Source organism: Octodon degus, unplaced genomic scaffold, assembly GCF_000260255.1.
Source record: "Octodon degus isolate 3935 unplaced genomic scaffold, OctDeg1.0 scaffold00091, whole genome shotgun sequence".
Classification (NCBI taxonomy): domain Eukaryota; kingdom Metazoa; phylum Chordata; class Mammalia; order Rodentia; family Octodontidae; genus Octodon; species Octodon degus.
The window spans coordinates 3,522,096-3,543,981 of record NW_004524667.1 but is presented as its reverse complement, the minus strand read 5'-3'; the positions used below and the strand labels follow the sequence as shown (position 1 = coordinate 3,543,981).

General features: G+C 41.3%; 1 protein-coding gene across 1 annotated transcript in view; it reads left to right on the top strand.

Annotated features, from left to right (window-relative positions):
• The first annotated feature begins 2,918 nt into the window (after nt 1–2,918).
• The window catches only part of Cpa6 (carboxypeptidase A6), a 352,847-nt gene continuing 333,879 nt past the window's right edge, over nt 2,919–21,886 (top strand). Inside the window, exon 1 of the mRNA XM_004637530.1 lies at nt 2,919–3,254. Within this exon, the coding sequence (XP_004637587.1) occupies nt 3,139–3,254 (116 nt within the window). The 5' untranslated portion in view covers nt 2,919–3,138. The remainder of the gene's footprint in view (nt 3,255–21,886) is intronic.

Genomic DNA, 21,886 nt, shown 5'->3' with positions numbered 1-21,886 from the left:
TTTCCTTTCTTTCTCTACATGGTAGTATTTCTTTTGATAACATTCTCTCTTCCACTAAAACATGACAAAGGCATATGAGCCAATATGTAGCATTTCTCATCTTCCCATTTCCAAATGCTTAACTGGTTTAATAATTCACTCCATGTCAGTGCCTTGAAAATGAAACTTTTATCTTTGAATCCATCTATAAAACTATTCTTTTCTCCTCCCACTAACTAAATGGAACTTCACTTATCACTCATTTTATGGACCTTATCTACTCTAGGAGAAATTTGATCAGATAACCTGGTCCTTAAGAAAGCAGAGGAAGATAACTAGGAATGGCTTCAATTGTTTGAGAACTTCTCTTTGATCTGAAAATTTTAGGATAGTTGTAGGATGTCTCTAGGGTCTCTTGAATTTTTGATGGTTCAGGAAATGTTTACCTTGGCCTCAGAGTCTGGAGAGCCCTTTGTATAACGTGCTTGCTGGCTCTGATCCACAGAATGATTTGAAGATGAGCTTAGTCCCTAGTCAGAGACTGCACATTCCTACTTTAATATTGTGATATAATATGACAGATTTATACTTTGTTCTGACATAATGAAATGCAAAGGGATGAAGTGTTTTATTTACACAGTAACTCTTATTTCAACAATTCACTGGCTGTTGTATAGGCTTTCTTGGCTTCCTCACAAAGGCTGCAAGTATCCTGGGGAGCCTTGCAGAGCAGCCTCCCAAGCTTAGAAAGACCAGAGCACTAGGCCATGAAGTCAGGAAGGAATAAAACAAATATAAACAAAGAAAGAGCCAAAACCAGAAACCAGGAGACCTGGGCAACGTCCATTCCCCAAAGGCATCTCTGCTACTAAGGTGTTCTTTCTTTTGTCTGGATGCAGGAGCCACAAAGCAATGTGAATTGAATGAATTTTTTTTGAGGTTCATCATTCGCTCAACAAACACTATTCATCATTTCTTTGGTGAATGTTGTTTTCCTCCAGCAAGTGTAACTTCACATGTACAAACACAAAAAAAGATAGTGTGGCATTCAAGCCAAGGCAATTTTGTGAAGAAACAAGGCAAAAAGATCAATTTAATACCACTGAGTCCTCTAGCAGACCTGCCAGATAATAGGGAGAGAGGCAGAGAGGAGATTAATCCAACTTATACTGGGACAGTTGAAGAACATTTTAGTGATTCATTTTAAATACAAATCATTTCAGTATCATGAACCTGAAACTAGATCTATCAAAGGAGCTCGGTTGGCTTTCAAGGTAGAGAAGGTAGGAAAAGCTTGCTGCTTTCCCTTAAATGGGCACTCAAGCTATCATAACGGAGGGTACCAGAGTTCTTGGCCACAGCTCTTCAGGAAACTTGAAAAGCACGTGAGTGCAGCTGAGATATGTTGGCAGGATAGCTCTGTCCTGAGAGAACCACCAGGATGGGCACATGGCTAACAGGAGACACCCTATATTAATGAGCAAAGTATATCCTCCAGGATGGGCTTCCTGGTGAATTCAGGTAGAAGCAAATGGATGAAAACACAAAGCAAAACTAAAACACTATCACTATCACAGGCAGGGTTGGGAGTGAAAACCAAAAAGGAGCTTCAAGTTCCCCTGATTTTTTTAACTATTACCTAGGGATGAGTCCTGCTGATGCAGATGAATATCAAGAGCTCCCTGCAGCCCCAAAAAAGCCATTGTCCCTTCCCAGGATGGTCAGGAGTGGGACGAAGACTAGCTTTTCAGGTCCAAGTATGCAGCTTTCTCTTGTGCTTGTGCTCATCAGGACTATTTACTATCATTTCAGTGTGTAAAAGCTGTGTGAAACTCTTTCATGGGAGAGCAAAACATTAATTAACTCAGGGCTTTCTCAGTGAGCTTCCAGTTTTAATTTTCATTTTGATAAAGGGTCTAAGTAATCTCTGTTATCCAGGCTGTACTCAAAGTTTCAATCCTCCTGCCTCAGCCTTGCAGACAACTGGGATCACACATGTATACCTCCGTACCTGGTTTTCCCCTAGTCAGTAGGGAAGAAAAAGTAGACTTCCTTTAAAATCCTGCTGCTCAAAGTGTGGCTGAAGTGTCATTCTCATCAGCCTCACAAGGAGTGCAGGAGAACCCAGAATCACAGGACCCAGCCTACTGCCTCAGAGCTGCCTTATGAGACCCCCAAATGACCTATAATAAGCAGGTTGAGGTTTGAGAAACCCCTAGACCAATGTGATGTTTGAACACTGAAATTACTGGGGAAGTTTTTTTGTTTTGTTTTGTTCTGTTTTTAAATGATCCCACTCCTCAGAATTCTGCTTTTAATGCTCACACTTCCTAAGTGATTTCAGATGTGCCAACTGAGTACCGCACTTGGAGGCCCTCTATTCTCTATGTCTATGAGCGCCCCTGAAATAGCAGCAGACGGGTGGGGGGGTGCTTCTAATGCAGAATGAACATAAAGAGCTCCCAGCAGCTCCATAAAACCACTACTCCCTCCAAGACAGGAGTAGGACAGAGACTGGCTTCTCTGGTCCAGGTACGCAGCTCTTCGTGCACATGAGCTCATCACGGCTAGTCACTGTCATTTCAGTGTGTGGAAGCTGTGTGGAAATCCTTCGAGGGAGAGCACAACATTAAGCTGAGAATGGTTTATGCCTGCTTGTTGAGCTCATTTACTGACTTATTATTTGCAATTACAATCGGGGCCTTAGGGTGTAGAAGGTAGTAGAGAGCAAAAAAAGTTAAGAGCCTCAAATTGGAAAAACGAACAAATCAAAAACGGAGAAAAGTTACCCAAAGGAAGCAGCACCCAGCAAATCCCTGCCATGAGTCAGCACTAGGGAGGCCCAGCCCCTTGCAGGGGAGCCTGATTAAGGCTCAGGCTCTGCAGCTGGAATGGGCTGGGCTGGGCTGGGCTAGGCTGGGCTGGGCTGCTGCTTCTCCCAAGACCAAGTCTTAATAGCAACTTGCCTTCCTCAGCTGCCTAAACTTTTTTTTTTTTTCTTGTGACTGAAGAGTGTCACCTTTTGCTCACTCCCAAGCCCTCTCCCCCACCCCCTCCAGACAACGTGTGTAGGGAGCAGGGCTGCTGTGCGCCACCTCCTTCACCTCCTCGGGTGACTGCTGGCTGGGAGGAACTTTCAACTCTTCTCTTTGTAAAGCTATGAACTTCCTCGAGAAGCCCAGGAGCCAGACAGCTGCTTTTCTGCCTCTTTGCTGGCTCCTTTTGAAGCTTCTGCAACCAGGGCACAGCCACCTTTACAACAACCGCTACGCTGGGTAAGTGGAGCAACTTTCATGCCCTGCCTGGCTTTGATTGGGATGAGGGGGCCGGCTTGATCCCGCATGCCTCCTCCTGCCTTGTGTCCTCTGTGTGGATCTGCACACATTCCCGGCCCCTTGTGTAAAGTGTACATGCAACTCCCAGCTCTTTGGTTTGGCTCCCTGAGAATGTGCAGTGAGCAAAGTCTGGCTTCTCATACTTTTTATGTGTGCCAACCTCTGCTGAGAACCCAGTGTTGAATGGAATTCTGTCTGTAGGATAGCTGTGGCCAGTATTTGCAAAATTTGTCTTGGTTGGCGCTCAGCATGAAGGATGCTGTAATACCACGTGAATTATGACCTGAAAATTAAAGCCTCTCCTTTAGAATTGTGTGCAGGAATGGTGGGTTGAAATTCACCCATGATTCATTTAAGAACTGAGTGTGACTTTTTTTTTTAAATGCGTGTTAGTCTTCAAAGTGATTGTTAGGAACATTTTCAAATCTGAGCCATACAAATAACTCAACTCAAAATAAGCAGAATATAAGTAGCCAACCATAAAATTGTGAGTATTTTTTATGAAGGAAAAAAAAAAATGTTTTCTCCCCTCTTTAGGTTAGTGTGTTTTGTATATGGATTTCTTAAGGAGGCCCAGGGCTGGGTAGAAAGCTGTGTGTTACAATGCTTGTTCTTGTTATCCTGAAGGCTTACCATGGTATAGACAGCATGTGCTGGGCTAGGACTTGCAGGGGGCTGTTCTTTGAACCTAGAAATGATAGAATGCCTGCATTTTGGAGGTGGAAGAGCCTTAAACAGTTTCTCTAGCTCAGTTGCTTAAAACACAAGAGGAAAACCAGTGTTTCAAGTCTTTTTTTCATAAAAACAGTCTATCAATCATCAGTTGTGAGAAGCTTTCATATGTATTTGGATTGTAACCTGGTGGTACCCTATGTCTTAAGGAAAAATTGTTCTTTCTAGGAATAGTGTAGAGAGGAGTTTATAAATGTGACAAGAGAAACGACAATTGTTTCCTTCCTCTCCAAAAAAAAAAAAAAAAAAAAAAAAATTGGGCCCTTCCTTTAGTGGTTGCCTGAATATAGTGAAGACAAAGGAAAATTTAAAACACATCCTCAGTTTTGGAGGATGCAGGATGGGCATCAAGGTGTTGGTAGAGCGAGGAGTTGTAGATGGTAATACAATCCCAAATATTTCTTCCCTGGTGTTCTTGGGAGCAACAGTAGGAAATTAACATCTGAGGGCTGCTTTCTAGTCTCCTGAACACAAAAACTCCAGGCTTTATATCCTTTTATTTTTACCTCCCTTGAAAATGTGGGATAAAAAGTCCATGTTTAATGCAACCTGAGGTTGTGGAAGAGTTAATTCTGACTCTCCTGGCTGACATGAGGCCACAGGAGAAGCACATATCACAGTTAGATGTGCTCCTGTGACATAGGACTTTGCTCCTACACTCAGCTGTAGCCCTGTCCGTAATTATCTCAGTGTGCAGTGCCCCTTGGTGATGACGAGGCCTGCTTCAGCCGAGCGGGTATGCACCCTCCCTAAGCATGCACTGGAGAGGAAATGAGGCCAGTGGCAACATCTTGTCCAGACAGAATTTTCAGCAACAGGATCCCTGCTGGAGGAGGCTGTTCTACCTTCTCTTTGTTCTGCACTGAAAATAATAATTGCCATTTTCTCTTTGGCTGCCACATAATAAGACAGTCCCAAATGTATCAATTACTAGGTGTCAGAACAAAGAAAGAAAATAAAATGAAACAATCAGAAGCTGGAGAATGGAGCCTTACCTGTCTATCACAATAGAAGGCTAGGGCCTCTTGAAAACCAAAAGTGTCTGAGTGTATACACCATTAAAAGTGAGACTTTAATGTACCTTCATGAGATAGATGTCATTCTTCCATTACCAAAGGCAGATATGCTACTCACATTTGGGAGTGTTTTGTTTTGTCTACTTAGGAAACTATTTTTCGCATGTCTAGATTTTTAGAAGGCAAAAACCTGATGGGAAGATATGGTGGCTGGCATTTAGCATTTTCTTTGACTGGTTGTACCCATTCAGCTATTCTCACCCACTTCATTTTTATCCCTGAATAAGTTTTCTTTTGATTTTCATGTTAATAATTATGTGGAAACCCTACTTCTTACATTCATGTAAATACATTTGGTAGGCCCTGATTGAATTCAATAATATTTAATTATCATTTGCAAGACCCTGAGCATGAATAAAAAATAAGTCAGGAAATCTAGCACACCTCCAGAGACATTCCATGAGCTCAGGGCTCTTTGTACGGAAAGTGTAACAACTGGAGAGGGCAAATCCAATAGCAGATGCATGGTAAATGACAAATTTAAGTGTCTCTGGAAACAAAACCAACAATATGTAGAAAGACATCAGAGAAATTATTATTTTCTAAATAAAATATAACTATATTAAGTTATACATTTACAGAGGAGGCCTACAAGTACATAGAAAAGAAATAAAGCAAATTGAGGGAAATAATTTGATTTTAAGTATCATTAAAGTCAATACTGTTGGAGGGCTTCAGAGACTATGAATGCCAAGTCAAATTTTGGATGATAAACAAATGGCATTGAACATGTGTGTCCCCTACACAAGCAAACATCACCCTATGTGCTCTTCTTTGCCTTCATCTCATTGTCCTAGAAGCAGACCTAGTTATTTGTTATGCTATAATAGTGAGAGCAAGAAAAATAAAGAGATTTGTATCATAGGAAATTAGGTCAGATTCTTTTTTCATTGTAGTAAAAGATATCGGACGTGGAAAAAACAATAAATGCTGGCAACACTATAGAGTTAGCATGGCTATTATTTTTGAAAAAGCTATTTATTTGCTTCTTCATATGTTGGAGTAGCATAAGTCCTGAAGTTCAGCTGTCTGGATTTCAGTTCCTGTGTTCCACACGTACTAGCTCTGTTTCCTTGGGCAGATTCCTTAATATATTCCCACTGGCTTGTACTAGTGCTACACACATGACTGTCTATAGGGTGACTTGTAGCCACCCAATGGGACTCTCCAGTGCCACCCAATGGGGCAGTCATGCAGGTACCACCAGTAGTTCAGAGCCTCCCAGCAGCAAAACATACAAACTATGGCCCATCTAGAATGTGTTCACCAGGGGAGGGGAGATAGCTCAGTAGAATAAGCGTTTGCCTGGCAAGTGCAAGGGCCTGAGTTCAATCCCTGGTTCTGCAAAAAGAAAAAAAAAGACAGAATAAATTTACCTGCCTGCAAAGCTGTGAAGATTAAAACAATAGAATGGATATAAATGACCCTTGGCACTTAGTGTAGCAGAGGGTATAAAATGACCACTACTTACCAATACAATATTTATTATAATATTTTATAAAAGTATTAATAGCTCTCACTATAACCTTGGGCCAATGGTAGCCACATTTGACAGATAAGCTAAATACGGTACAAACTGCCCACATCAGAAGCTTCCGCAACCAGGGCACAGCCACCTTTACAACAACCGCTACGCTGGGTAAGTGGAGCAACTTTCATGCCCTGCCTGGCTTTGATTGGGATGAGGGGGCCGGCTTGCTCCTGCATGCCTCCTCCTGCCTCGTGTCCTCTGTGTGGATCTGCACACATTCCCGGCCCCTTGTATAAAGTGTGCATGCAACTCCAGGCTCTTTGGTTTGGCTCCCTGAGAATGTGCGGTAAGCAAAGTCTGGCTCAAACCAAGGTCACTGCAAGGACACAGTGGGAATTCTCACCCCGCTCTGCCCAACTCCACAAACTATGTCATTATCTGTCACTCATCTGGAAAAGAATTGGATTTTAGAAAAAAACAAAGCTTAATCTTGTTTCAGAAATGACAATTTCAGGACAATAAAGAGATGAGGTAGGGGAATTACAAGTTTAATCTTGGTCATCTTCTGTATGGTGAGGATAAGCCACTGATGGTGAATCATTATTAAAGGTTGGCAGAGCCCATAGGAATAGAAAACAGAAGACAAAGGAACTTTACACTGTCATATACATACATGCAGAAAGACAGACCAAAAGCAGCAGTGAATGTGTGTCTTCATTCATTTAAGAACTATTTTTTGAAGTCCCTTTGTATGGTAAAGACATTAGTTGGTGCTTTCTGAGTGACAAAGTTAGTGCTTTCTGAGAATTGCCATCTAGTACAAATAACATCCATCCATAAAATAAGTACAGTATACACACTGTACTTATCTGATGTTAGCAGACTCTTACAAAGAATGATAAACGATAGTACCCAAAAGTAAGGGCAGAAATCCTCACTAGGGTCAGGCCCGTTCTGATCTCCCAGCCCTGCTGTAGCTTGGTGGAAAATGCTTAGAGAAGTGGCCCTATCATGTTGGCTGTCTCTTGGGACTCGACCCTACTGTTTTTGGGTCTGTTTGCTGAAGACCTGTGGGACTTTTCCTTCCTAGTTGCAGCCTTACATAAAAGTCACTTCTCATGTCCCTGTGCAGTTTCTTCCCCTTCTCTTCTTTCTCAGGGAGTAGCTCTGATGAGGCGGCCTTTTCCTCATGACCATGGGTATATGCCAGCACTTGTTACAGCAGCTGTGGAGCCAGCTGGTTGCAGCTTTGTTTGTTTGTTTGTTTGTGGTACTGAGTGATCAAACCCAGAGCCATGCTACCAACTCTACATCTCCAAAAACTTCTTGGGAGACAGGGTCTAAGTTTTCCAGGAGGAACTAAACTTGCAACTCTGCTGCCTCAACCTACATAAAGGTTGGTGCTTTCTGATGAGTCAGTATCTATGTTGCACCCCCCTCCAAAACACATACTTCCACTCATAGAAATTTATCCATAAATTCACTAGTTATCTGCAGAAATAGAACATGGGGATTCAAAGAGGCACCGAAGAAAATAACTTTTCTTTTTAAAACAAAGTAGTTTGGTCCTCAAGATCCTGTAAGGAAAGGGACCCCAAGGTGAAATGTGACATATTGAAAAAAATACATCCATGGTAAATATGATCACCTCATAGAGAAAATTCAACCTTAGAGACATCATTCTTTTTTCCCATCTTACATTTCTGGCTATTCTGTCTCTGTCTCTCCATTTCCCAACATGTTTTCTTTCTTTCAACACCTTTGAGTTCCCTAAGCTTTAAAACCTTAGGTCTAAGATACAAGAGACGAGAGCTGGTCATATGAATCTGAGCTTTATCTTCTATGTTAGTAGTTAAGCTCTTTTCATATAAGATGGCCACATTTGTCCACAACTGTGCAGGGACTAACCAGTCTGTGCCTGCTGGCCTGCTGATGGTGTCCCCTTTCAGTCTCGAAAGGGTTCTGAGTTGGGACAAACAAGAGCAACCTGTAGGATCAACCTGTTTATTCTTCATTATATTTGCTTCCTTAATGTGTTTTCCTATATTTTCAATGGATCTCTTATTTCATTCCTAAGAAGCAAATTTATCTCCTATGAAAAACATCATGTTTGTCTTGTACTTTTCCTTATAAAAGCCACCAGCTACAGGATAGTTCTCGCCCAGCTTTCTCTACTCTTTTCTTGTACCAGTGGTTTTACTACAAGACTCATGTTATTCCCTTGCTCAAAGACCTACTTTGGCTCATTATTACCATTACATGGGGGTGCAGTAGAATAAGTGCTTGCCTGGCAAGCGCAAGGTCCTGAGTTCAGCCCCTGGTACTGAAAAAAAAAAAAAAAAAAAAAGTATCCACTTTGCCATTACATCAGATCCAGATTTTCCTGCTTGGCTTTCACACCTCCACAATCAGACTGTCTTTTTCCACGTCTCATCCACTCTTCTTTGTCCATGAGACCCATCTCTAGCCGAGTCAGAGAAGCAGAGCTCCAGCACTCCACACTCCTAACCAGCAAAGCAGACGTGCTCTGATCTTAACAGGGACCACCCTCAAGCAAGATGGAGCATCTCAGCTCAGGAATAATGGGTTGAAATGTGTGGTATCTGTATATTTGAAGCATTAAGCACAAAGAAGCACAGGTGGTTGGTTCTAGGGTTGGTTCTGAAAATTCCCTCCACAGGTCAGTCTGTTGTTGCTCTAGTTGTTGTCTAACATGGCGGTAAGAGGCTTAGTTCCTGAAGGCTTTCCATATTTCTGCTCACTTGAACCACCAATGGCACGTGTGTGACTATCTCATAAAGTGGACTGTTCCCTGGTGGTAGGACAGTTATGCCTGGGACAGTCTGTATGTACCTCCTGTGGTTCAAGCCACCCAGCAGCAAGACATGAATTGTAGGCCTGTAATGAATGTATTAATTGCCAGATAATGAGCTGGCTTTGAGGAATGATTGGATCCTGAGGGCTCTAACTGCATCAAATGGATTAATCCTTAGATGAGTTTATTGGGAAGTGGGTTTAATTGGATGAAGAAGGTCACTTTGGGTGTGGCTTTGAAGAATGTATTTTATCTTAGCCCCTTCATCCCTTCCTCTCTCCATGCCCCCCTCTCTCTCTTCCTCTATGCCTCTCTCCCTCTCTACCCTCTCCCTCTCTCCCTCTCTTCCTCTCTCCCTCTCTCCCTCTCTCCCTTTCTCCTTCTCTCTCCCTCTCTCCCTTTCTCCTTCTCTCTCCCTCTCTCCCTTTCTCTCTCTCTCTCCCTCTCTTCCTCTCTCCCCTCTCTACCTCTCTACTCTCTCTCTCCCTTTTCTCCTTCTCTCTCTCCCTCTCTCCCTTTCTCCTTTTCTCTCTCTCTCTCTTCCACTCTTCCTCTCTCCCCTCTCTCCCTCTCTCCCTCTTCCTCCTTTCCTTACTCCCTCTCTCCTCACCATTGTCATGAAATAAGCAGCTTCCCTCTGCTAAACTTTCCCTAACACAATGATTTACTTTATCACAGGCCCAGACAAAGCCAATTGACCATGATCTGAAACCGTAAGCCAAAATAAAGCATTCCTCCTTTGAATTGATTTTCTCAGGTAACTTTTCACAGTGATAAAAAGCAAACATAGTAGTTAATATAACTCTCCAGTGTCTCTTGGAAGTTCTTTTTAGCTGTTACCCCATGTAATAGTAGACTAATTTCAGTTTTCATGATGTACTAGCCCAAAGTACACCCCATAAAAGCTAATTGTGTACTGGTTCATTATGCCAAAAGCTTTCTTCCCTGCAAACAGTCTATGTGTTGGACCTTGAGTTTTGCTTGTTGAAGACTGGTGGTGCTGCAGACCTGTGCTTCTCTGACACAGGGGTGCTCTGTGGAGATCAGCATTCCCTCTGCTCACTGAGCTAGCGGAGAACAGTGTTGCAGAAGCTTCCCGGCCACGTGGTCCTTGGTGCTCAGTCTGATAATAGATCATTTATTTTATGGCACCAAGATACTTTCTGGGTAATAGCATTAAGCATAATCACTTTCATCCCCTGAAACGCAGCAAATGTGTTTATGTTTTATAACTTCACAGCTTATACAAGCTACAAATGTAGTACATGTTTTTCTTTCGTTGTGAATGGGATTGCTAAAACAAAAATAAAATTTCTTTAGTGACTTGTTTTAGAGTCTTCATTATGATCCATCAGTAGACAAGTAGTTGATTGGATTTGAGCTTATTAGAGTTTGCCAAACAAGTGCCATCCCACTCTGCTGCCTTCTTTACAACAAAGTTGAATGCAGAGGGACAGGCTTGAGGATCATGTCCTGGGTAGTGTCCTAAAGTCCGTAAACAAAATCAGTACATTTTCTCTTTTCTTTTCCAGTGTTTGTTTGGGTTTTTTTTATTTTTTGTATTTATTTTGTAATAAGAAAGGAAGAAAGAAAAGCAAAATACTACAACTAACTTGTATATGTCTAGCATTGAATGAAATAGTATAATACTTTATAAATCAAAATACAATGCAAGGTATTATGTCATACTCTGCTAATATTAATAGGAAAGCCTGTCATGTAGACACATCCTAATACAAAATTGACTGTTTCTATTACCTTCTTCCTTCCTGAGGAATCTAACAAAAGACTATAAAAAACGTCTGAATTTTTGTGCAGTCCATCCTTCAGTTTCCAGAGAACAGGAAGTTCCATTTCCCTGCTTCTGTGTCCCTCATTTCATGCACACTTACTGATCAGTGGCTACTGTTTGAGCATAATTCTTTTTTTTTGGGGGGGGGAGGGAAAGTGTCTACAGGGTGCTCAGGGTCTCACTACTAGATTGGACTCGTAGTGATCCACTTTTTACAGCCTCCCAAGAGCTGGGATTACAGGCGCGTGCCACCACGCCCGGCTTCAATTGCCATCTCAGCATGCCCTGGCGGGCAGGGCCGGCATGGAAGGTCCGGGGATCAAACTCCTGGCCCCTGTACCTGCTTACAGGCACTTTAATCCACTGAGCTATTTGGCTGGCCCTTTCAGTGTATTTTGAAAATAGTAAAATGTTTTTTTGTTTTAGGGTCTACTTTAGTAAGAATATTGTGGTTTTGCTTCTTTTTGGTTTTCATTATAACAAACAACCTTTTTCCTCAATGGCTAAACTCATTTGAAGATCAGAAGGGTATGGCTGCTTGGTGGGGCCAGAAAACCAGCTCCTGCTGCCTTGCACTGTGCCATGCTCAACAGTCAGAGGTCTTCCATCGTTCACAACTTAACCAGCAAAAATGTAAAAGGGAAAAGTCACATTCCTTTATGACCACAGGCCAGAAGTTCAAACATGGCTTACTGTAGACTAGATTGATTCAAAAGATGTGAACTAGGGTCATTAGGCAGAGTTCAGCTCTGGAAGAAAACATTGAGAAGTAACCAGCGCCTCTCGTTGGCCACCCAGACTTCCAATGGCTCTCAACTCACTTTCCCTCCCACGTGGCTTGACCAAAAAAACGATCCCTCCAAGTACGCTTAGAGCATTTTGTATTTCAAGACAACTTGAAGTGTGTATTTTTAGTTTATAAATGGCATTAAAACATAAAATGTCAGAACTGGAGGTAAAAATAATCAGGCCTAAGCCTTTGGTTTAGTACATGTGGAAGCAGAACTCCACAAAGGTAAAAGGATTTGCAGAGCTAGTAGTAGAGTTAGGACCAAAACCCAGGTCAGCAGAGTCATTGGCATTCCTTACAGCTGGTGACACTGTCTTTAGTGAATCTTGAAATCACTCTTTCTTATTCTTTAAAGTTAGCAGACATGAAGTCAGGTAACTTGGCAGGGCTAGGAAGTATTTAATGAGGGAGGATTTTATTTTGTTTCTATAAACATTGGTAAGGTGTCTGGCCCACTGCTGGTCTGGGACTCGGGCTGCAGAGGTGAAGGGGCAGTCCATGTGCACAGTAATGAGTAATGCAGGGAAGTAAGCAAACAATTCCAACCCTAAGATCCCTGAACTAGAGGGCAGACTCGCACTGCCAGGTAAGAGCAGGAGAAGGTCACCGAACCCAGACTACAAAAAGGTCAAAAGTGGTTTCTTAGTTGTCTTAAAGGAGAAGCAGGAATTTATGGTAATTAAACATACAACAATTTTCTTTTAAATGACTGGTATAAGAAAACATGATCTCAAGGCTACAGATATAGCTCAGTGGTACAGTGCTTGCCTGGCAAGTGCAAGGTCACCTGTGATCTAGATGTCAGTCATTTTTAAAAATTAGTTAAGTTAAGGTTTTCTGCTAGTACAAAGAAGTACAAATGAGAGATCTTATCAAATCTAGAGAATCAGAGCAATTAAGATTGGCTGGAACAGAAGATATTTCTCATTGTGAGTATAAGGAAAGGTGAGATAAGTCCGCAGTGAAATCTTGTGTCCAAAGCATACAGTTCTGATCTATCCCCGACATGATAGGGTGCTCATAAAGGATATTAAGCAGAGAATTTAAATGACTCAGTTTTTAAAAGTAAGTTCTCTCTGAAAATGAAAAAATGGAAGGCTAATGATTATTGGCAAGACAATTGGGAAACTATGGTGACAGAAGTAACAGCAACAGGAAAAGGAAGGAACAGGTTTTTTATGGTTTAGACCAAGGATGTCCCTCAGAGGTCTTGTGTCCCTATGTGATTTTAGAAGAGGACTGAACCATGAGGATACTATAACTGACTTGTTGTTAAGAGGTAGGGCATGGTCAGGGGAGACAGGCCACTCAGGGTATGGCACAGAAAGATAGGACTCCTTCCCTCATCCTTCCTGCTTCTCTGCTTCAGGGCCACCAGCACCTGAGTGCCATCAGCCCCTCTAACTGTGCCATCTCTCTGTTGAAACCCATCAACCATAGATGGAAACTTCTAAAACTGTGAATTAAAACAAACCTCTTCTCTTTTAAGTTGCAAATATCTTGTGTTTTGTCCTAGCAATAAAGTAAGTGGCTAAGACAATTGAAAATATGTAGGTGGTAATCAAATGGGGAGAGCAAAGGTAGAATAAAGTGATTCTCAGAATTGCCTACACAAGCTCTTTGTAGATAAATTTTGTTTCAGGTATATGTACTTTACGGTACCTGTGTAATAAACTCCAGCAACTGATATGTGAACATAATTTCTTAATACCTTGAAAGTAGGACATAGCATCTAGGAAGCACTTGTTATATGAAGAGGACCAAAAACTAAAAATAGAGTGGAGGGGAGAAAAACAGACAATGCTGGCAAAAAGGTCTGAAAGTAAGGAATCCTGGAAGAGTCAGTTGAAGAAAAATAAAGATCAAAGAAGGAAGAGGTCAGTTGCATCAATTCCTACAAAGCCATCAAACCAGCTGTAATTTTCTCCTGGGTCATTCCATGTCACTTCATGTGACTTGTAATAGGGGACCCATAGCCCTTTCATCATTCACTCTATTTTCACAAAAGAGTGAGAACATAGCTTTAAGTATACCAATAGAAAGTTTAACAAGTAAATCACATAAGATTCATGGCAGCAATCTCTTCTGTGACTCCTGCAGGGAAGCCCCCTTTGCCTAGATGGCCTCTAGCATGTAATTCCTGTTCTTTTGTCCCTTCAGACATAGGGAGTCCCATCTCTGATGTGTCAGTATCCCCAGTCTGTCCTTTGTCCTGCCCACATCTCAGTCAATAGTCCTTTTGTTAAAGTCTTTTCCACTACCATTTGAGCAGAATTCTATTTCTTCTGGGACTCTCTGATAGAAAAATTCACCTGGAATTGAAGGCAAAATGCTAAACATTTGTATAAGAGTAATTTCTGGAGTTCTGAAAATGAATAAAAGAGGGGGAAAATGTAATAGGAAAGGAAGAAAGAAAAGAAAAATACTACCACTAATTTGTACATATCTAGCATTGAATGAAATGATATAGTACTTTATAAATCAAAATACAATGCAAGGTATTATGTCATACTCTGCTAATATTAATTGGAAAACCTGTCATGTAGATACATCCCAATACAAAATTGACTGCTGCTATTACTTTCTTCCTTCCTGGAGAATCTAATAAAAGACTATAAAACAGCTGAATTTTAGTGCAGTCCATCCTTCAGTTTCCAGAGAACAGGAAGTTCCATTTCCCTACTTCTGTGTCCTCCCTCATTCCATGCACACTTACTGATCAGTGGCTACTTTTTGAGCATAATTCTTGATTCCAAGGAAAGTTAAGCATCTTAAGAAGCTGTGTTAGGCAGTGTCTTGCAGGGAGAACAGCAACTCTACCTCCTGAGAGCCTATATTTAATCCAACAATCTAAACTGGAAAGAGAAAACATGAATAAGAATTCAAAACAAATGAAAATTCAAATATATAAGGCCAGCACACACTCTCCCTACTTTTCTCTACCTTCCTTTTCTTAACACACACATGGCTTCTATTTTTACAAGAGTTCAGTCTTCGATTACTAACTGCTAAAACTTGAGAGTTCTAGGGTGTCACATAGTTATCATCAGATGAGAACCCTGGACTATGTTTGTACTTACGGATGCTATGACCATTTGCACATGTGACCATAATTTCCCATCTACCCTTCAGAACATCTTCATCTCATCAGACTAATTTATGAATCAAACAAATGTCTATTAAGCTTCCCTTTCTTATTTTGTGACTGTATTAAGGACTCAGATTTATAGTAAGATCTGGCTAGGGTATCTGTCTTATTGGCATGGGATGTCTAATGATGTGATAACAATAAACTTGGCATCAGAACTGCTAAACATCTTGTCAGCTGGAGGCATTTGAGATGAGCCTGTATAGCAAGATATTTGGAATATTTAGAATTTTTTTTCAACAGCAAATTTCTAAACCCTTGACTTAATGGGGAGAAAGAAGGACACAAATGGGCAGTCCAGTAGTCCCAAAGTTTTCAGATCTCATGTTAGAGCAAGAGAAAATACTATAAGTGATGAATAGAAAGTCATCTTAATCTAATATCTGATAGGAAAACCACTGCAGTATTTTAGAACAAAAAATGTAGTTTGTTTTGTTTTGTTTCTGCCAAAAATGAGCATTTTCTTTTTAGCTCCTTCCACAGGAATCTAGATTACTAAGATAGTGTAGTCTCCATATAGCTATCCTGAAAACTGTCCACTAGGTTCTTCCTATCCATACTTATATACTTTCTTCCTCTATGACCCCAACTCTTTTGCTAATAAAGGCAAAGAAAGTTGTCTTTATTGATAAGATGAGCAAAGGCAGAATTTGACCTGAGTTGTCTCAGCTTTCACGCTTTCTGCCACAAGAAAGGCCCCTTGTCTCCCAGCTCCATTCTGAGGCAATCTCTCATCTATTCAGTCCGCACTGCTGAGTACATACCACATCTGCCACACAGGTTTAAGGCCTAGGAAGATAGGATTTAGGTAATAGAACATAATACCACTTTAGAAGCTCATGAATAAAACAAAGTCTCTTGTGGGATTTACATTCTACTAAGATGAGGGAAAATTAATATACCATACTGTCAAGTTCCGATAAGGGCTGTGGAGAGAGATAAAATGCATAAAGTGGATAAGGAGGATTGATGAGAGGAATAAATAACTGAGAATGGGAGTCACATGATTAGGGTAGAAGTTTCCAGTATAGAAACTGCAAGTGAGATAGTCTGTGGTATGACCTTGAACACTGGGTCTCAGACCAACAATCTCAGCACCACCTGAGGACTTGTTAGAAATGCAAAGTCCCAAGCCATCAATCTTCCCAAACCACAAGTGTTGAAATGGGGCCCAACCATCTAGAATTTACCAACCCCTACAGGCAGTTGGGCTGAATTTTGAGAATCACCATGAGAACAAGCAGCAGATGACATGGTTGAGCTCCAGGTGCTGAGAACTGTCACCCTGTGCTCCCACTGCTCCCTATCAGTCAGTAGTCCCTTTCTTTTGGCTGATAATGGTAAATTGCCTAGAATCATGGACAGCTTTCTACCTCTGTGTGTTTGTCTGTGCAGCACATTGTGGGGGAAGCCTTTCCTGCACCTGCCTCTTTCATGAACCAATTCAAACTCTGCCTCCCTCAGGGAGCAGGCAAGCCAGTGGTCCCTGAAGCTACCAGTCAGCTGTGATTTTGCCCTCTTCTGAGATCCCCTAATACTCTTGCTATCATTTATAATAATCACTGTACTGCTAGGTATCATAGTTTTTGGCTGTCCTATCTATCCCTCTAGATGATAAGCAAAAGGAGGATGCTATGTCTTATTTCTGTCTATATTCTCACAATCCCCTAAAAATGTTTGGCATAGCCAGTAAAAATTTGGATAGATGGTAAGGAAAGTAAGAGGGATGGAGGAAAGAAGAAAAAGAGAAAGCAGGAAAGAAAACATATAAATGAGGAATTCAGTTGGTGAACCTGGAAGACACCTTTGCCAGACTATATTTCATCAATAACAATCCTTGATAAATACAAACCATTTGTTCAAAGGGCTTCAGGATGATTGTGGAAGTCTCAGAGCTGCCACATTTGGGAACTTAAGTTCAGTGTTCCCCACGGTCCTGTCAATTTCTCCCTCTTTGGTGGATTTAATGGATCACCCAAAATATCATCCACTTTTAACCTTAGATACTTTGTTTATACAGGCTCCTAAAAACGCTTTGGGCAGTGTTTGGCTGAGGCCAAGATGGCTGAGACAAAGCCACTATTCCCTTGCTGGTCCAAAAATGAATATCTATTAGTCAATGTATTTATTCTCATTGTCTTTTACCAAATTTAGTATTCCCTGCAATTTTGTCATTGTTGCTTTATTCTCTAAGAGATACATATGAATTTAACTGAGACTATAGGCTGCTCCTCAACCACCCATCTTTTGAGCATGATGTTCGCCCTAATTTTTAACTAATTTTATAAGCCAAACATCCTTCAATTAGTCTCTCAGAACTATGTTGACCCTGTTCTTCCTTTCATCTTTTTCTCCCTCTTTAGATGTGTAATTCCTTCAGAACAAAGTTTGCTTCTGATTCCTGAGCTCAGTTCTCCTACTTGGATCCTTATATTCGTTCCAGATACCACAGGAATAGTACAGGTCTGGAAAGTTTAAGTAGGTTAAAGAACATAACAATAAAAACTTGAAAGCAAAATATGTAACAGAATGCGATTTGGTGCTGAGTACTGGCACTCAGCATTTCCTGATTGGAGCCAAGCATGCTTCCCACGGAGCAGTTCAGCTTTAGGGAAGTCCAGAAACATCCAGGCAGAAGTTATGTGATCATTTGCAAATATCCAGATAAAGATTATGTGGAATCAATTGGTCCTTATGAGAAAGGCTTAAAAGGAGACGATGGAAGAGAGAGACAGAAGTTCTAGTTATCACCAATGACCAATGAGCTACTTAATTGTCCCATATAATGAACACTCAACTAAACCACCAGAAAACAAGGTTCAGAGAGCTCCTGGGTTGGTGAACATGTGGGGATCCTGGGAAGGTGGCTGCCCTGGAAAGACCAGGGAGCCTCGCCCCCTTCTCACTTACCTTGTCCTATGCCTCTTCCACATATTGGCTCATTTTAACGTCTTCTAATAAATGGGTGAATACAAGTAAAGTGTCCCCTGGAGTTCTGTGAGACAGCCTAGCAAATGGTGGAATCCAAGCTATGGGAATGCCTAATTTATAATCAGCTGGCCAGAGGTTCCTAATTCCTGAACTTACCCCTGGCATCTGAAGTAAGGGGTGCTATAGGGGATTAACTCACCTATAGTTACTGTCAGAATCAAATTGGCCCTTCCCCCCACATCTTTTCACAAAAGTGTTCTGTTGAGAGTTGAAAATAGAAGAAAAAAGGTTTTTGCCTTCATCACATCCACTAATTTCAAAACACAGAAATGCTCAAATGGAAGCTGATGAGAGAGAACCCATACCCTTAGTGCTACAGCTTTTTTTTACTTGTCCTTACAATTAAGAAACATTTGATAGGCTCACACAATGTAAGCAATAACTTACATATTCTATACTTTGTAAACAGCTTTATTCTTTATGTGTTTATCAGGCTTTAAGTAGCTTACCCAGATACCCATTTAATAATTTGGCTTAGCCTTGCAAACTCATCTTTCTTGCCATTCATAGAAGCCAGAAATCATTTTCTTCAATAGTTCCTCTCTTCCAGAGCATTACTTAATATCCTCTTGAGCTCTCAGAATGCTCCACACCAATACTAATCACTTTAGGGGAGTTGTTTTATTTATTCTTCCTGATCAAATTGTGTCTTCCTTAAAGGAAGGAACTTTGTTTTATTTTTCCCATAAAATCCAATTACTGGAGAGACTGTCACCTGTCAGTTTTATTATCATTACCCCATTTTCCACTGAAGTTGAACCACAGTCAACTATCAATATTTGATTGCCTAAACCTAAAATTATAGCAATTTCAGATGGTTCTATAACAGAATCCTTAACTAACTCTGAATAATGAGGGCTTTTTTCTGGCTGTGGAAATACTAGCAGGCTACGTACAGATTTTTTTCATTAAAAGCATCAAAAATCTACCAAGTTTTTAGATTACATTGCCAGTGCTACTCTAATTTAAATCTGCAAATGGAACTAGAGGGGTTCTTGTTAGCAGTACAGATGCACAGGGCTGCGGAAGGCTGTAGCAGACCCTGAGAATCTGCATCCCCAGCAGGCTACCTGGTGATGTGAACACTGTGGCTCACAGACTCAAGCTTTGTATAGCAAGTGACTGGAGCCCTGGAGGAGGGACCAGATCTGTTAATTCTAGATCTGTTACTTGCTGTCTGAGTTACATCAATTAATCACTTAATCCTTCTGGGCCCTGCTTTCTGTAATGTCCAGAGATTAAATCAGGTGGCCCAAGCCTTCCAAATAGCATGTTTATGATCTGCTACAGTCATGTCTACACATAGTATTAGAGAATCTGTGCTCATTAAATGTTAGGAACTCCAGCTCAATTCTCAGACTGCTTAGGTTCATGTTGGGTCTCCCGCTTACAAACAGTATGACACTGGAGGGGACTACATAGCCTTCTATGCCTCAACTTTCCTATTTGTAAAACTGAATAGATAATTAATTCATCCATGTAAAATGCTTAGGATAGATAGAGAAGTGGTACATATAAATTTAATAAATATTCATAGTGTTAATATTCTCCAGAACTTTATTTCTGAGAAGCTTTCCTTAGGGAATTATCTGAAATGTAGGCAAGGACTGAGAGTGGGTTAAAAGATGTTTATCACTAACTTATTTATTCTACCAGAATCTAGTATACAACACATATGTGCAGAAATAAGAAAAAGTTAATCATATAGATCATGGAATCTTTCATACCTATTGTAATCTCTGCAAGTTTGATGGCTCATGATATTGTAAAAATGAAAATCAGAAAAATCAGGACAGTATCAACCATTCAGTTTTTATAATGCTGATATAGTGCTTATATCCAGAGAAGGAAGCTCCAAAATAGTAAGTGGCTATTATGACCAGATAGGCACCACTACACATTCTTTCTCTGATTACTTCATTCCAGTTTGCTAATTCTTCTATATGAGGATTAACGACTTCTATATTCAAAGATAAAGTAAGTTCAAGCATGTATGATATTTTTAAACAGATAGCATTAGTTTCAGCTCCTAAGATGTGTTCTGCAAAAACTATTCTATAAGCATTGCAAATACAAATCAAGTCAGTAAATATGACAACACTCTGTGCCAAACTAATGATGAGATGTAAAACAAACATGTTCTTTTTTTATTACTGAGTGAAAATGAGATTGTTGTATATTCCAGTGAAGCATTAAACAGTCAAAGAAGCTACCTTGATGAGCATCACTTAGACACCAGGAAGACTAAAATGAGATTAAAACAGAAGCGCAGGGCCCAAGAACCTTTAGTATAGAATAATAGGAAACCCAATGGCATGCTGCCATGTGTGCTTAAGAGGATGGAATGTTCAAGTAGATATTCTTCAGTGATCTCACTACCGCAGAATGATTAAATCTATATTCAGGTTTTTGTTTAAAAATGAGGAAAATGCATTTGAAATGACTATAGGGAGAATCACTTACTCTTTTACAGACTCTCCTATAACATATTTTTACCAGTCTGAGCATGTATATTAAATTCTAAGAAATATTTAAAAAGTATTTTCCAGCAATCCCTCAACCTGTCAGCTTCTTTTTAACAATATGATAATATAATCAGAACTGAAACAGTCCTAGCCCAGGCCCGGTGAGTGTGTGAGAGAGCTTCCGGCTACCCTGTGCCAGTGAGACTTACTGGTCCCAGCCCAGACACAGCATAGGTGAGACCCTCTTCCATCCCCCTTGGGACGTGCCCCACCACTCTGCAGCACCTCCCCTACCCCACCCGCCAGTAGGAATTTCTGCCCCATTCTGGGAACCCCAGGCCTAGTCCTAGCCCAGCCCCAGTGAGTGTGTGGGAGAGCTTCCAGCTACCCTGCGCCAGTGGGACTTACTGGTCCCAGCCCAGGCTCACCGTGGGTGAGACCCTCTTCTACTTCCTTGGGATGCTCCCCACCACTCCGCAGCACCTCCCCTACCCCGCTGGCCTAGTAGGAATTTCTGCCCCTTTGCGAGAACCCCCAGATCCAGTCCTAGCCCAGGCCTGGTGAGTGTGTGGGAGACCTTGTGGCTACACTGTGCTGGTGTGACCAACTGGCCCAAGCCCAGACACAGCATGGGTGACACCCTCTATCACCTTCTTGGGACAGCCCCCTTAACTCCGTAGTACTCCCCCCACACCCCATCCACAGAATAGGAATTTCTGTCACATTCAGGGAACCCCCAAATCCAGTCCTAGTCTAGGCCCGGTGAGTGTGTGGAAGAGCTGACTCTCCCCCCTACTCCAATTTGTCCCCTCCAGACTCAGCTCAGACCTGGTATACAGGGCTGGGGTGAAAGCCTGCAACTGCAATCCCTGCAGAGAGTGTATGGGACAGAACCAACCAGCTAGTCCAGGAGCAGAACATCTTGCCAGAGGGGAACAAGCGGTTCACCCCCAAGGGGAACAACAGGAAGGAACTGAGCACAGCAGCCACAGCTGGACAAATCCAAACTTTGTAGATCTTCACCTGAACTTCAGTAGGTGCTAATGTTATAACTGCAAAAAAAGATCTACAACAAAGGTCAGAAGACAGTGCTATACAAAATGACAATGAGAAGGAGCAAAATGCAATCTCAGAACCCAAGCCCACACATAACAAGTGCAGAGGACACTACCACAGAACAAAATGGGAATCGCACAGATAAAAGAAATGAATCAATGGCTTCTGAAATAAGGAAACAGCTGAAGAAAGGTATAGAGGAACTCAGATTGGATATGAAAAAAGAAATCCCTGAA